The sequence below is a fragment of the Notolepis coatsorum genome, assembly GCF_963971535.1.
Source record: "Notolepis coatsorum genome assembly, chromosome: 16".
Lineage (NCBI taxonomy): Eukaryota > Metazoa > Chordata > Actinopteri > Aulopiformes > Paralepididae > Notolepis > Notolepis coatsorum.
In genome coordinates, this window is record NC_140180.1 from 74,301,108 (window position 1) to 74,317,479 (window position 16,372).

The following is a 16,372-nucleotide window of genomic DNA, read 5'->3' on the forward strand; positions in this document are numbered from 1 at the left end:
CGTAGAGACTTGCGGGTTGTGCTATTGTACTCAGTAGCGATATCCTCTTTCATTGGTCTATGTTGACCACGGCCCCTATTATTAGCCACTCCCCCTTTTTATATTTTGAACCGTTTGTTGTAAAGAATAACGAGAGGGGTTGTTGAACTCGGCAAGGAGATCCCCTTTCATTGGTCTATGTTTGCCCCGCCCCATATGCTTAAGTCCTGCCCCCTTTTTGTATCTTTTGAACCGTTTGTCATAGAGACCCTCTCCCGTTGGCTGGCGGTGCACAGGCATCACCCACACTTTCACAATTTTCCCCGTAAATCGTAATGAACCAAAGGAGAATATAAATAATAATTATTTTTTTTCCCATATTTGACAGTGAATAAATTTAGCTCATTCAGCACCTTCTTGAGATCAAGTGTACAACAAATCTAAGCAAGTGAATAAAGGGCAGATGATTTACAGGGGTTCTTGTAGATACAGTACTGAATTTTGCAATCCTGACACATGCTATTTGAAATATGATAATATCAGGGCCTATATATAAATGACCATAATATGGACAAGTTATACATCTATGATCAGGCCAAATCTCTTCTTTCCAATGGCAGAGTTAAATCTGGATTTAGTACCACCAGGTGCCTGTTACAGGGCAAAGACTGTGAATGAAATCTACTGTAAGTACAGTTACTTTTGCATAATGTCCATTTTTTACCGGATTGCGGTGCATTTTTTTTCTAGCCGTTCACAGAAAGGTAAATAAATATATACATTGTATTTTATGGCAATAACGTTGAGGTTTGTTCGACCTGTGAGATATAATCACGATTTTCACGTCAAGTGGCTGCAGTTTTGACTCCGGCTGGTGTGAGCTGGGTAGTGTGGTTTTATGAAATTTCGCCGTCCATCGAAAGCCCTGGGTTTCCTCTTTCTTATGACTACGATTTCATGATGGTGTCATGTACTCGCGTCTAAATCATCCGGTTTCCAGTGCAATGCGCAGAGATTTTTACAAGTTCATATTTGGCAAATAACACTTAAAATCATTGGTAAACAAACGTAGTGCTGAAAATATACACTTTGACAGCTGTTGTCTTTACTCTTGGCTACATTTGAAAAATAAACGCAACATAACTTAATACGGACTGTATTGATCTATTTGTTATGTGAAATACATCTTTTACCAGTAAAGAGGTTAATCTAATGTTAATTTGTTAATTTGATTACATCAGTTCCCATCTTGAATTGTACAATAATTGTTGCAAAAGTGTATACAAGATTAACTTCCAATTCCCGAATAGAGATACAGATAATTTTTATGGTTGAACAGATATAGATACATACAGTATATAGATAATGACGTCTCTGCTGACCCCTAATCATATCCCTCCTAGTTACACATACACACACTCCTCATATCCCTCCTAGTTACCCATACACACACTCCTCATATCCCTCCTAGTTACACATACACACAGTTCTCATATCCCTCCTAGTTACAGATCTGCACATTATGCATTTCATCAAATAAGCCAGAGCGCAGGGTCGCCCACAGTGCAGTGCCCCAGGAGCAGTTTTGGAGTTCAGTGCCTTGCTCAAAGGCACTTAGGCCGCCCGCCTGATCTCAAACCTACCGAAGTCAGCCCATGTCACCCCACTTCTCAGAGACCCGCACTGGCTCCCCATTGCCAAATCCGCTTCAAGGCCCTCGATCTGGCATATCGTGCGGCAAAGGGAACGGCTCCCGCCTACCTCCGGTCAATGGTCTCTACACACCCTCAAGACCTCTATGCTCTGTATCTTCTGGCCGCCTCAGACCCACCCCTATCCGAGCTCCGGGAGGGTAATCAAAGAGCCTATAGGCAAGGCCTATTCTCGGTCCTTGCCCCACAATGGTGGAACCCGCTATGCTAAAACAAGACAGGATTTACCTTACCTGGGGCTGTATGCTGCTTCCTGTCCCAGTTTGACACAAGCCTGGTCCAATCCTTGTTTTTTACCTCTACTCTGATGTTTTAATTCTCTATATTCTTATGGTCATTATAATTGTAATTTGTATTACCCTTCCTGTTCCTCCCCTCACCCTCTCCTATGCTGCTATGACTATGAATTGACACTTAAAATCCAGAAAAGGTTTGGGGTTACTTCATTAGAAATTTACTTGAGCAACAGAGATTAGATAATCTAAATATATTGGTTTTGCAGGCGGAACCTTATGTATCGAGACTAAAGGAGTGTTTAAAAACAAGCAGTAGTAACTCATATGTGTCCAAAAAATTACAATTGATTTACAATAATCAGAATTGGAAAGGGGGGGTGGTGTGAAATGCTGTTTCTTTTTAGTCTCTATCTTATTACTGTTCCAAAATGTTTTGAATTCATTGCCTTGACGATATGGTGCAGTGCGTAAGTCTGAGTTACAGTGAGACATCTGTTGTTGTTTTGGCTGTTGCTAGGAACGGTGACTATGGGGTTAAGACCTTCGGCTTTAATTTGAGGGTGTTTTTTTACATCCGTATCAGGTGAATCCTGTAGGAATTGTAGTTTCCACCCATTATAGGGGATATACCCTGCTGTCGGACGAAGCGGTGTAGGCTATAGCCTGATATATAATATACTTACCTCTTGTGTGGTGTTCACGTCTGTGGGAACTGATTTCAATTGTTTACTAAAAGAGAAATGATACAATTCCTTTTTGTTTCAATCTGAGACTCATTGGCCTTGGCTCAGAACATATAAAATAACACATTACATTGAGTGCACACAGTGCACTAACTGAAATATACAGTATTCACAAATAAATAAGGCTATGGGAACCATATATGCTGTCTAGGTTGCTTGTAATTGAGATATAAATGTAACATGTTTGCATAAATTGTTACAGCTTTATTGTTTTAAAATCCCAATAATGTTGTGGGTCCACCAGACCCACGAACATTGTGTGAGTAACAAAAACACCACACCACACACGGGTTAAAGGAGAACACCACACACGGGTTAAAGGAGAACACCACACGGGTTAAAGGAGAACACCACACGGGTTAAAGGAGAACACCACACACGGGTTAAAGGAGAACACCACACACGGGTTAAAGGAGAACACCACACACGGGTTAAAGGAGAACACCACACGGGTTAAAGGAGAACACCACACAGGTTAAAGGAGAACACCACACACGGGTTAAAGGAGAACACCACACAAGGGTTAAAGGAGAACACCACACAAGGGTTAAAGGAGAACACCACACACGGGTTAAAGGAGAACACCACACACGGGTTAAAGGAGAACACCACACACGGGTTAAAGGAGAACACCACACACGGGTTAAAGGAGAACACCACACACGGGTTAAAGGAGAACACCACACACGGGTTAAAGGAGAACACCACACACGGGTTAAAGGAGAACACCACACACGGGTTAAAGGAGAACACCACACAGGTTAAAGGAGAACACCACACACGGGTTAAAGGAGAACACCACACAGGTTAAAGGAGAACACCACACGGGTTAAAGGAGAACACCACACAAGGGTTAAAGGAGAACACCACACAGGGGTTAAAGGAGAACACCACACACAGGTTAAAGGAGAACACCACACAAGGGTTAAAGGAGAACACCACACAAGGGTTAAAGGAGAACACCACACAGGGGTTAAAGGAGAACACCACACAAGGGTTAAAGGAGAACACCACACGGGTTAAAGGAGAACACTACACATGGGTTAAAGGAGAACACCACACACGGGTTAAAGGAGAACACCACACGGGTTAAAGGAGAACACCACACACGGGTTAAAGGAGAACACCACACAGGGGTTAAAGGAGAACACCACACATGGGTTAAAGGAGAACACCACACAGGTTAAAGGAGAACACCACACGGGTTAAAGGAGAACACCACACGGGTTAAAGGAGAACACCACACAGGTTAAAGGAGAACACCACACGGGTTAAAGGAGAACACCACACAGGTTAAAGGAGAACACCACACACGGGTTAAAGGAGAACACCACACATGGGTTAAAGGAGAACACACACAGGTTAAAGGAGAACACCACACAGGTTAAAGGAGAACACCACACGGGTTAAAGGAGAACACCACACACGGGTTAAAGGAGAACACACACGGGTTAAAGGAGAACACCACACATGGGTTAAAGGAGAACACCACACAGGGGTTAAAGGAGAACACCACACAGGTTAAAGGAGAACACCACACGGGTTAAAGGAGAACACCACACAAGGGTTAAAGGAGAACACCACACACGGGTTAAAGGAGAACACCACACATGGGTTAAAGGAGAACACCACACACGGGTTAAAGGAGAACACCACACAAGGGTTAAAGGAGAACACCACACACGGGTTAAAGGAGAACACCACGCAAGGGTTAAAGGAGAACACCACACACGGGTTAAAGGAGAACACCACACAAGGGTTAAAGGAGAACACCACACACGGGTTAAAGGAGAACACCACGCAAGGGTTAAAGGAGGAGAACACACACAGGTTAAAACTAGAGGTGGGCATAGATTAATTTTTTTAATCTAGATTAATCTATCTGCAATCCTGGATTTAAAATGGCTAAAAAATCTGCCGAAGGCATTCAAAATATGTGTGTTCTACCCAAATAATGACCAGAAGTAAGTCCTTACTTTTTCTTTCCTCCTTATGTTTCTCAGGCCAGGTGGCCCATTACACCATGAGCCCATCTCCCGTTTCCAAAATGCATTACAGACTGTTTGAAAAAGCTGTTTTGCTATGATAATTGGTAATGAAATATCAAAATAATGTTCAATAAGATGTACTTGTGTTTAATAAGTTGTTTTATTCAGAAGTTAACACAAATAAATAATATGACCAGTACAGTACAGTATCTAGCACACTCTCAGGAGCAAAACAGAAAGAAGCATTTCAAACTTGAACTATGTGACATGGCTTGACTCAATCAGTCCAATCTCTATTTCTCCTTCTTCCACCAGTCACTCAGGCAGACCAGCTTGTTTTATGTAGCGGTGTCTACTTATAGTGCCTATAATATTTTTGGGTGCCAGACAGGGCCAAACCCTGCCAATGCAAATCAACTGCTCCAGTGGAGTTGCTCAGTGGCCAATGGTGTCAACTGTGGTTGTACTGGGCAGCTCCCAGGTGTGAATGGAACTGTGTGAATGTGAAGCAGGGCGTTCCTGAAAAAGAGCATCTGTGCTCAGCGAACCTACCCTGGGTGAATAAAGGTAAAACATTTTTTTATTTATTTTAGATGAACTGCTTCAATTACATTATCGCGCGATACTAGTATCGCGTTAACACAGCACGTTAACGCCGTTAATGGCCCAGCTCTAATTAAAACTAAAGAGAACACCACACAAGGGTTAAAGGATATGAATGCTGTAGTGTGATCGAAGTTGTGTTTCAAGCAAGCCAGGCAACTTTAGATGGGCAGCACATGGGTCTGGAATCAAAAAGGTTTTAGCAACATGCATCCAACAGAATACCGCAGACCTCATGCTGATGCTTGATTCTTCTCTCAGACAGATGTGATTTATTGAGGAAGCCAGTGTGTTACTATGCACTGGGGTGACAGAGCTTGTTTAGTTTAGTTTAGTTTATTTGGTTTATGAAAAGGACAGCGTGTACGTACATTAATCAATTTTGTAGTAAACAAGGTCGCCGGTTCAATCCCCTGGACCGACAGGAAAGATAAGGGTGGGGGAAGTGAATGAATAACTCTCTTCCGTCCCGCAATACCAACTGCTGAGTTGCCCTTGAGCAAGGCGCTTAACCCCCAACTGTTCCAGTGGAGCTGCTCAGTGGTGGTTGTACTGGGCAGCTCCCAGGTGTGAATGTGTGGAACTGTGAGTGGGAAGCAGGGTGTTTGAAAAAAGAGCATTTGTGTTCAGAGAACCTAAATAAGATAAGATAAGATATTCCTTTATTGATCCCCTTGGGGAAATTCAGGCATCATAGCAGCATGGGGGATGGGGGGGGGGGGTGTACAGGTAGTAAAAACAACACAAGCAGTGTAAACTAAATAACAATTCGATATAATTTACTATCTAACTAACTGAAATATACAGTATTCACAAATAAATAAGGCGAAGAACCTACCCTGGGTAAATAAAGGCTACAAAGAACCTACCCTGAGTAAATAAAGGCTATAAAGAATCTACCCTGGTAAATAAAGTTTATAAAGAACATACCCTGGGTAAATAAAGGTTATAAAGAACCTACCCTGGGTAAATAAAGGTTATAAAGAACCTACCCTGGGTAAATAATAATCAAATAGCTTTGCACATGTTTCAAATTCATGCAAATTCACTTCTAACATTGTTTTAAACCATGGTTGATAGGACATAAAGATCTTACTCTTGACTGTTCTGTTTTTATGCCCTGTAAGGTGACCTTGGGTGTTTTGAAAGGCGCCTCCAAATAAAATTTATTATTATTATTATTATTATAAATAAAGGTACAAAATTATAATAAAGGAGACGGGTGCACCAGATTTAGCAAGAAATGCATTTGCATAATGTTGTCCTAGACAGTAAACAAATGGGTACAATACAGTCATACAGTAATATACAGTAAAAGTACAAATAATACAAAATACAATAATATAGTCCTTCCCTCACTCCACCCTCCCTCCCACCTTACAATGTAAAAATACAACACATAATGTACAAATATATTATGGAAAACAATAAATACAAATACACTACATAGTACGCACAATTTAAGAACTCCTTACATAAAAAGTGCAGATTATTGGCCCATCCTAACATATACCCAAGATACCTTTTGTTCTCCTCTATACTTTGGCAACAGAGTTGTATTTATTTGTCACACAAAGCAAGTTGAAACCGCGAGTGAGCGAGTAATTAGGAAGCTGAGATAGGACAACGTATCCAGTGTCCCCACTCAGGCGCGGTGTAATAAATCTATTACAGCAACAGCTTAATGAGAATTCTGAGCCAACACAGTGGTTAGAAGAGAGAGTCCTCCCACAGGACTACGGCAATGAATAACTCCATGGCCTGATGCTCTATGTAGGTTAAATTCATCTATTCTTCCACTTCTTTTTGGGTTAACTGCTTTTTCCTAGATTCCCCATTCATTGTACAATTAGTACAGGAAGTGGCCCGAGTGCAGGGGGGGGGGGGCACCTCCTCTCTTTTGTTCTCACTCTCTTGTTCTTTCCCCCTCTTCCCTTCGCCCCGCTTCGCCTGCCCTACGGTGCGTTTCCAGGCCGGCGACTGAAGGGCGCCGCGCAGATGAGGTGTGGGGAGGAGGACCAGAGTCTGGCGGTGTGGAGGCCAGGGGAGAGGGCCGGACAGAGGGACGGTTTCCTCCAATCTGGCAACGCCGCCTTCCAGGCTCAAGGTGGGGAGTGGATCACGTTTGATCACTGTGACCGATCCAGACACGTGTCCGGTGCTCTATGCTTACACGCTTTTTAACCCTTTCACTGCGACAATACAGACTGCCACACGACAAAAGGGTTAACCCTTTCACAACCATGTTACAGAAGGTTAACCATTTCACTACCACACTACAGATGGTTAACCGAGAAACATTATGCTACATTGGTATTATCGTTTTGACAAAATTTTGTAATGTTCTAATTGGGTCTGTCATGAATTTATCATGTGATAAATGGGACACATTGTGGCCTAGTGCACGGATTCGGCACGTCTGGCCGCAAGGTATGAAAAGTCTTCAGGTTAATGAGCCCGAACAAGCTGTTCAAAATGATTGCCCTTATCAGCTGTGTTTTTTAGGAGCCAGGAATACCGCCTACAGTACTTAACGTACCGCCCAGTTTGGGTGTGAGGTTTTGAATTGATTGATTGAAAACTTTATTAACAGATTGCAGAATGGGTACAATACAGTACAGCTCAATACACACAATTGTTAAGGGGATGCAGACCAGAGAAAGACTTTCGTCTTGTTTACATCAGGGTCCCCCATTTTCAATTCATCAGGACATATATGACATACATGACATACAGATAGTCAGTACTGCTACATCTATACATTTATGACATACCAGATTTGCAAATACAGTACTGTTTGTGATAGTCAGGAAAAGGGAGTATATACATTTGACGTAGAAACTGTACATTGGAGGAGGTTGGGTGGGGGGGGTTGGGTACACTGGGATATTGACAACCATACCGGGTAATCTACATTGGAGGTGGTTGGGGGGGGGGGGGGGGGGGGGGGGCACACTGTATATACAAGCAAAACTGTACATTGAGGGGGGGGGGGGGGGAGACACTGTACAAACATACAAAATTGTACATTGGACTATTGACAAAACCATACTAGGTAAATGACTGTACATTGGAGGGGGTTGGGTTAGGATATTTACAGGGGCCAGTGTTGAATTGCAGTCTCCCGTAGGTGTCCCTTGAGAGAGGTTTTGAAAGTGGGTAGTGATCCACATTCCTTTACAGCTTTGGGTAGGGCGTTCCACATTGATGTGGCATAATTGCGAAACGTGTTTAGTCCCTTATTTGAGCCGAATCTGGGTTTAACATGATTTGTGGAGCTCCCTCTGGTGTTGTGATCGTGGTATTCACTGACCTTTGGGAAGTATTTTGACATGTACATGGGTACCTTGGTCGTGTAGTGTATCTTGTAGACCAGGCCCATTGCAAGTTGCTGTACTCTGTCGTCTACTCTAAGCCATCCTAGGTTGTCAAAGTGGGCAGGGGTGAGGTGGGTTCTAGGAGTAAGGTCAAGCAGTAGTCTGACCAGTTTGTTTTGAGATGTTTGTAATTTTGTTTTTAGCGCCTTTGAGGTGCTTTGGTACCATGAGGTGCAAGCATAGTCGTAGTACCCCTGAATGAGTGCTCCTGCCAGAGTCTTCAGGGTATTCTTGTTTACCAGAGAGGAGATCCGGTACAAGAATCGAGTTCGTTGGTTGACTTTTTTTATTACATTGGATGCCATTTTGTCACAGGAGAGATTAGCCTCTAGGATGGAACCCAGGTAGGTAATTTCATCTTTCCTTGTGACAATATTGTCACCCACTGTAACTGAGAAGCCGTCGGTCTTGCTGAGTTTGTTTTGCCCATGTGTAATGATAGTTTGTTATCAGCGAGCCATATGCAGATTCTGCCTAGTTCCGAGCTGAGGGTTTTTTCAACCTGTAACTTGTTCTTGTCAGAGACCAGCAGGTAGCCAGGTAACACCCACCAAAAAACAGCAGGCTCAACACAAGGAATGAAAGAGAGGCTGGCCAATAAATAATTAGATTCAGGCCAGTTTCTTTGCAAAAAGGAACAAACATGTTCCACAGATTCAAGGAAGTCGTATAAGATTGTTGAAAAGATACATAACATGTTGTATTTTTTTTTATATGTATATATTTTAGGTAATTTCTGCTTTATTGGATAGGACAGTGAGTGACAGGAAATCGGGGGTAGAGAGAAGGGGGATAACATGCAAGAAATGTCTTAGGGCGGATTATAACCCAAACTGTTGGGATTATATGGTATGCGCCCTAGCGTGGTGAGCCACCAAACACAACCTACACAGAAAGAGACACACACACATTATTTAATACACATTCGATTAGATTCAAATGTATTGTCATCGTACAGCACAAGTACAGTACAACGAAAAGAAGTTGGCATCTAACCAGAGTGCAGTAAAGTCCATTAACAATATACAGGGGCGAATTCACAAAGGGATTGCGTGGCTTTTTCTGACGCTATGTTGGCGCAAATAGCTCTGAAACACAGTTTGCTATTCACAAAGGAAGCGCAACAGGTGAAATGAGGTGGTATACTGCGTTCCATCAGCATTGCGTCCGGTGCTATTTGCGCGTATTTTAATGAGGTAATATGGGGCGGAACATGTTCCCCTTTCTATAATAAAGAATAAACCTCGTTCTCAGTTTTATCTCCATGAGATAAAGCCCAGGGTGCGAATCATGGGGGAGCTGTGGGAGCCATGGCTCCCTTAGATGAGACATCAGCCCCCCTGAAAACATGATTTGTGAATTTTTGGGGGGTCTCTAAAATACTGACAATAAATGCTATTTTTGCCATGCATTTCTCATTTTTCTGTAATTTTCTGTATCGTCATCATCGTGTATAATAATAAAATTTGGCTATTTTGATGTATGATTAATGATTTGCGCACTAATTCACCGTAATAGACAATAGCATAAATCTATGGGGTTGCGGCACTGCAGATATACCATACTCGTAATATGCATGCAACATGCATGCTATTCTTGCGTTTACCATTCGGAGCGTGGCGGCGCTGCACTGCAGTCTGCAGGCACAAATCAACTTCCCCCGCCGTTTAAAAAAAAGAAAATACAGGTATCCAGGATAATGTCGAACGTTAAACGAAATATCAAAGAAGTAAGAAGAAGGCGAAGCAGCCTGCTGCAGGGACTACTTCTGTGACATGCAGATTTTGAGAATTGGGCAGATCTTGACCATCAGGTGGGTGGCGATAATGTTGAATTTTTATGTGTTTGGTCGTGGACTTGTTGTTCGGTATTGGTTCATCCGTGTGTTTATGTGTAAATAGGACTGTTGTGTGTGAATTTCAGTGTTGGATCAGAGGGGTTAATCTGAGCATGTGTATTTAGACACCTGTGTGGTGTGGACTATGTGTGGTTCTGTAATACTCATACCTTTTTTTTTATCCACTTTTTCTTCCATTTTCTATATTTTCTCCCATCCCAATTTCGTATCATCCAATTCAACCCTCCCCTGTCACGAACGCTGTTTCTTGCCTCCCACAAGCCAGCTGCAATGTGGACGAAGTCATACATAGCACAAGTCCCCTCCGGTACTTGAGGTAACAGCAGTCGCATCTTTTCACCTGCGCAGCTCGATCTCTCAGTGGCGAGGAGTAACGCGTGGGAGGCTCACGCTGCCCCCGACACTTCCTGATTCTACTGCGCAGGCGCACCAACCGACCTGTAGGAGTCGCTGTCCACAACGCCCGATCACCACCCATCAGTTTCCCACCCCCTAATACGGCCAATGTGTATTAGTATGAACGACCAGCTAAACTGAAAGCAATGTGGAGCGCTGGGCTCGAACAGGCAAGCCCAGCGTCTCCGTCATTCGTGGTGAGCGCCTTGCCCACTACGCCACGTAGCCGCCCCTCTGTAATACTCATACCTATAGCCTATGGCCTGTGTCGACCGGGGACGTTTTATGAGTTGTCAGCTCCTTTCTGTCATTCATTTCTATGCTAGAGACGCGACAGGCGCGCTCCTTTTCCCAGCTCCGCGCCTCGCGTTTATGCGCTCCCGGTGGCAGTGTTTTTGGGCGGAGCGCTCAAATAATGAGTTCCTCCGAAGACCATGGTATGGTTCGCACACTGATAAAGCCTGGTAAAGAACTACTGCCGAAAGTGTCTGTGGGGTAGAATTCCGGTGTATGTACTTCCCCTGGAAGCTGCCTCCGAACGGACCAAACTTTTCCCGAATCCTGTCGGCAATAAGCTAGAACGTCCCGGTCATGTAGTAAATTCTTCAGGCAAAGCCGTTGCAGTGGCTTAAACGAGGAAATATTGTGCACTTCACACGTTTCTATAATTGTTTTGTCGAAACCGGAAAGCCTGTAGCCGGTACTTCCTGTACTTCCGTTTAGACATTTTAGGAGGCATATCTTTACCAGCCTACCCTTTCTATGCAAATGAGCCACGTCCAAAAACACTCCTAATTCACAAAGGCAGGCGCAAATTGGCAGGCACAAAGGCAGGCACCGCGCAGAGCCACGCTCTTTACATCTTGAGAGATTTGGTGGTAACTAAGTGCATTAATAAAGGGGTGTCATTAGGCTTCTTTGAGATTACTTTCGGTTCACCTTGGAAACAAGCGAGAGTAGCCGATTACAGCCGGGGGAGGAGTCAGAAAGTCAACTTCAGAGTTGACTATAGCCTGCTCGCCTCGCAATGGCAGATATCGCGTTCCACACACACACACACACACACACACACACACACACACACACACACACACACACACACACACACACACACACACACACACACACACACACACACACACACACACACACACACATTTATATATATTGAGGCAAAACTGAATTATTCAGCAGACGCTTTATCATGTAAGATGTGTGCAACGAGATATAGGCCTATATATTATAATTTTGGCTAATTATAATTTTGAGAGCACTGATAATGTTTGGCCAGTTAATTATCCTTTGGATTTTATGTGGGGGGTATAATGAGAACAGGTAGAAATACTATAACACTCACTCATTCACACAAATTGATGTGAATCAAGTCTTCATTTATTATTATTATTATCATCTGGAGTCGCAAATCGTGTGTGCAGGATACAGTATTCAGTATACAGAATCAGCTGCTGCATTGTAACACTTTGATCGCCAGGGTTAAATTCATAATTTACCATCCTTCGCCAGCCCTATTTAACATGGAGAAGTTCCCCTTCTTTGCAGGGCTATAACTTTTTAAATTGTATTGCTAAATTGACATTACTATGGCCCATTCAACGTCCTATATCTATTGTTCAGGGTGTAGCAACGTTATACTTTTTCATTCACATATTCATACTAAAATACGGTCTAAAGCAGGGGTCCCCAACCTTTTTTGAACCAAGATCTACTTTTTAATTTACCACCTAGCCGAGAGCTACCAGCCAAAATTGTATATTGTAAGCCGTCATTTGAGGCTTTATAAAAGCAGCATAATGAACACAAATCTGTCAGTGCCGAGTCCGACCTCATCTTAAATAACAAACAGCATTGCTTGTTGTAGTTAACAAGGAGAGGCAGAGTTGATTTTGCAAAAAAAAAAAAAAAAATCTTTAATCTAATTTTATTAATCGAGATCTACTTGAAACCAGCCCGCGATCTACCTGTCTATCGCGATCGACTGGTTGGGCACCACTGGTCTAAAGTATAAGTATGTTTTTATCGTTTTCTGCAGCTTTCTCCAGAACTTGATTTATAGCCCCAAATGCATTATATTGATGATGAAATACAGTTTGATAGGAATCTGCGCGAGATAAAAAATTTCAACTGGATGTGCTTCTAGAAGTTACTAAGTATGATCTGATGATGACCGGATGGGGGGGGGGGGTCGTTTATAATTCCGTGGCCAACGTTATATGATTCATCTAGTGTGGGTGATATGATCATTAGAGCAGTTAGTATCGAACACATTGAAAAATAATGTTGAATCTTACCGTATCTTCCTCGCGCCGATGAGCGTGGAACAGACATTTTCCTATTATGGGATGTAGAAATATCCGATCCATTTCCAGGTTGTATAATAGTATATACGTGCAAATCATGTTGTTTATCAAGTTATTGGTAACGGATTGCTATCCGTTGTGATCAGCTCGAGTCCTGAGACTATTACCGAGTGATCAGACCGAATTGAAATGAGCACCAGCTTTCATTTCCTGTTTCCGCCCTGGGCGATCCGCCGATCGGCCACCAGAATGCGCTCTTGAACCGTTGGAGAGTTGAGAGGGGCTCAACAGTAGATCTCAGGTCTCCGGGGGAGAAATATGATTTCGATCACAGATTTTTGAAATATTGATATCAAAGACGTGGTCCAGCGTCTTTGGCAGAATGAGCATGGCGGGGAAAGACGTGTTCCAGCGTTTTTGGCGATTAAATGAACTATAGATTTATATGGAATTCGTTAATTAGTCTATTTCACTATATCGCGCAATTGGGTTAAACGGCAGGTGAGCCAGGCGGCTTAGTGAAGTATACTGTACATACAAGCGGTAATGCTCAGATTGCTCATTGAGTCATGACTATAAATGCAAAACGTAATTGTCGTATTTATTATCATTATAATTATTTAATGCCGATGATAGAAACAGTACGTCTGTAGAATCAACTTGATGCAATCACCAACTATTTGTTCAGGGGGGTTGATATTGTTATTTTGATATAAATTCCATTGCAGAGATGGTTATTAAGACAGCATTTTTTTTTTTTTTTTTTTTACAGTTTCTTTATTTTCCCTTTTCAACATGAAACAAGACAATACAATACAATAACAATACTAATAAACAAGACATCACAGGACAATAACAGTAATAATAATAATAATAATAATAATAACGACAATGACAAGACCATCAGTTAAATCAGAATAATGAAAAATAAAATAGTCATGTATAAATTAAATATATAAATTAATAAGAATATATATATATATATATACATATACATACACACATACATATATATACATATATACTTGCATATACCCACAGGCGAGATTACTTGAGCACCCGTCATCTCCAGTATCGACAACCAAGGTCCCTACCCCGTGAGGACCCCAAATCCGGCGCCCCAGCGAGCCAGAGCATCATGCCTCTTTAACACTCCGACTCACCAAGACCTCGAATCAGGGGCCCCCACCAGTCCGAGACCGCGTCTTGTTTGCTTTTCTCATATTTTTATATTCAGAGTTAATGATATTGTTTACACTGTTCATTTTTTCTCATACGTATTTTTAAATAAACAATAATAAATAATAACAACAATGACAACAACAACATCATTGTTATACTACAGACAGGCCTCTTACGCGTCTGTTGTACAACTTCTTCCACTAGGGAAACCCACCTCCAAAAAATACACAACCGGGGATAGACATCCCAAGACCCCCGGCCCCCACCCCTCCCCCAACCAAACAGCAAAACCACCAATCGACACGGCCAGCGACAGCATGCGGATATATTCACATACCGCCACTAGCCGTATCAATCAACAGCCCCCTGCTCAATCGAGAAAACAGCGGAGACAAAAGGTCCCGGAACATCCACCCCCGGCCACGCTCCTCCAAGGTCAATCTCTCCAATGGAAGAAGCTGGGATATCTGATCTTGAAACATCTCAAAAGTGGGCGAAGAGTCATTTTTCCAAAACAGGAGAATACATTTCTTGGCAAAGTATGTTATAACAATCAGCAGTCTATATTTTTTTGGATCCATCTGGATCTCTGGTAATTCATTAAGTAAATAGGCACATGGGGACAAGTCAAATTCCGTTTCTAATACAGATTTTGTAAATAAATGAATACAATTCCAGAATCGTTTTAGTTTATCACAGTGCCAAAACATGTGTAGAAATGTTCCTTAGTTAGTTTTACATCTAGGACAGTTTATTGAATTATCTCTAGACATTTTATGCATTTTTATTGGAGTTAAATACAATTTATGGATACATTTAAAATTTGCTTCTTTGATTTTGTTACTTGTAAATGGAAAGTGTATTCTATCACAAATATTTAGCCATGTATTTTCTGCAAATTTCATGGTTAGGTCTGTCTCCCAGATCCTCAACAAAGGCAAAAAAGATGAGTGACATTCTTTGGAGAAGATGTCATAAAATTCACTAATTTTACCTTTAATTGTGGTCGATGACATTAGTATTTCTTCTATTTCATGTAATTCTAGTCTTAAAAGGCCCCGTTTAGACGGAAACGCTAGCAGGTGAATCCGCAAAAATATTTCTGCGGATGTGCCTTTCGTTTATACGGAAACGGCGTTTTTACGGGGTGAAACCGCAAAAAAGTGAGACTACCTTCCAGGGTGGAATTCCTAGAAACGCAAAAGCTTTGCGATCTCGTCTAAACTATCAAAACGTATAAATCTGTTCAAACGATGACGAAAGGGTTGTCACGGCTGTGGTCGCGCGTACTGCTTACGTCACAGGTAGCAGGTATGCGCCAGTAGCCGAGACGTAAACAAAGCAAGTATGTCTGACTTATATCAACGGAGATCACCTGAAGGCTACATTGGCAGTACTTTTAACCCTTTCACTGCCACACGAGTCACACGACAGAAGGTTAACCCTTTACTATCACACAACCGGCTGTCGTGTGGCAGTGAAAGGGTTAAATACACAAGAATCTGTCCCGCGGCGTGACTGGACCCACTGTCTGTGAGTGACTCTGCTTTGGTGCAATCACATTCCCCATCCACAGTCTGCGAATCAGAGGCAGAGTAGGGCGGGTCTTCACAGCACGTCATGTGACATATGCGCCAATCGTGTGACAGTGGGGCTCCGTCGTCTCGAGTCGTTACAGCGTCGTCTGCACGCAGAATTCCATCCCAAAACGCTCGTCTAAACGTAAAATTAAAAGTGAAACCGCAAGATGACTTTTGCGGTTTCTGTTCACAAAACGCTCGTCTAAACGGGGCCTTAGTTTATTTTCTCTTCTCAGTATGTGTATAATGTTTCTCATTTGTAAATATTTAAAGAAATCAGTATTTGGGATGGCATATTCTGTTCTTAAATCCATAAATGATTTTAACTGCATATTTGTATGAAACAGGTCTTTGAATTGACTTATCCCCAACTGAGCCCATTTGAGTATATTAATTGATC

At 42.3% G+C, this 16,372-nt stretch overlaps 1 protein-coding gene across 2 annotated transcripts in view; it reads left to right on the plus strand.

Moving 5' to 3' along the window:
• Positions 1–16,372, plus strand: part of LOC311242317 (progesterone receptor-like) — a 97,533-nt gene that overhangs the window by 69,283 nt on the left and 11,878 nt on the right. For both annotated transcript variants that reach the window (XM_084331263.1, XM_084331264.1), the window contains exon 4: positions 7,234–7,368. In XM_084331263.1, coding sequence (XP_084187389.1) covers positions 7,234–7,368 — 135 coding nt within the window. The remainder of the gene's footprint in view (positions 1–7,233; positions 7,369–16,372) is intronic.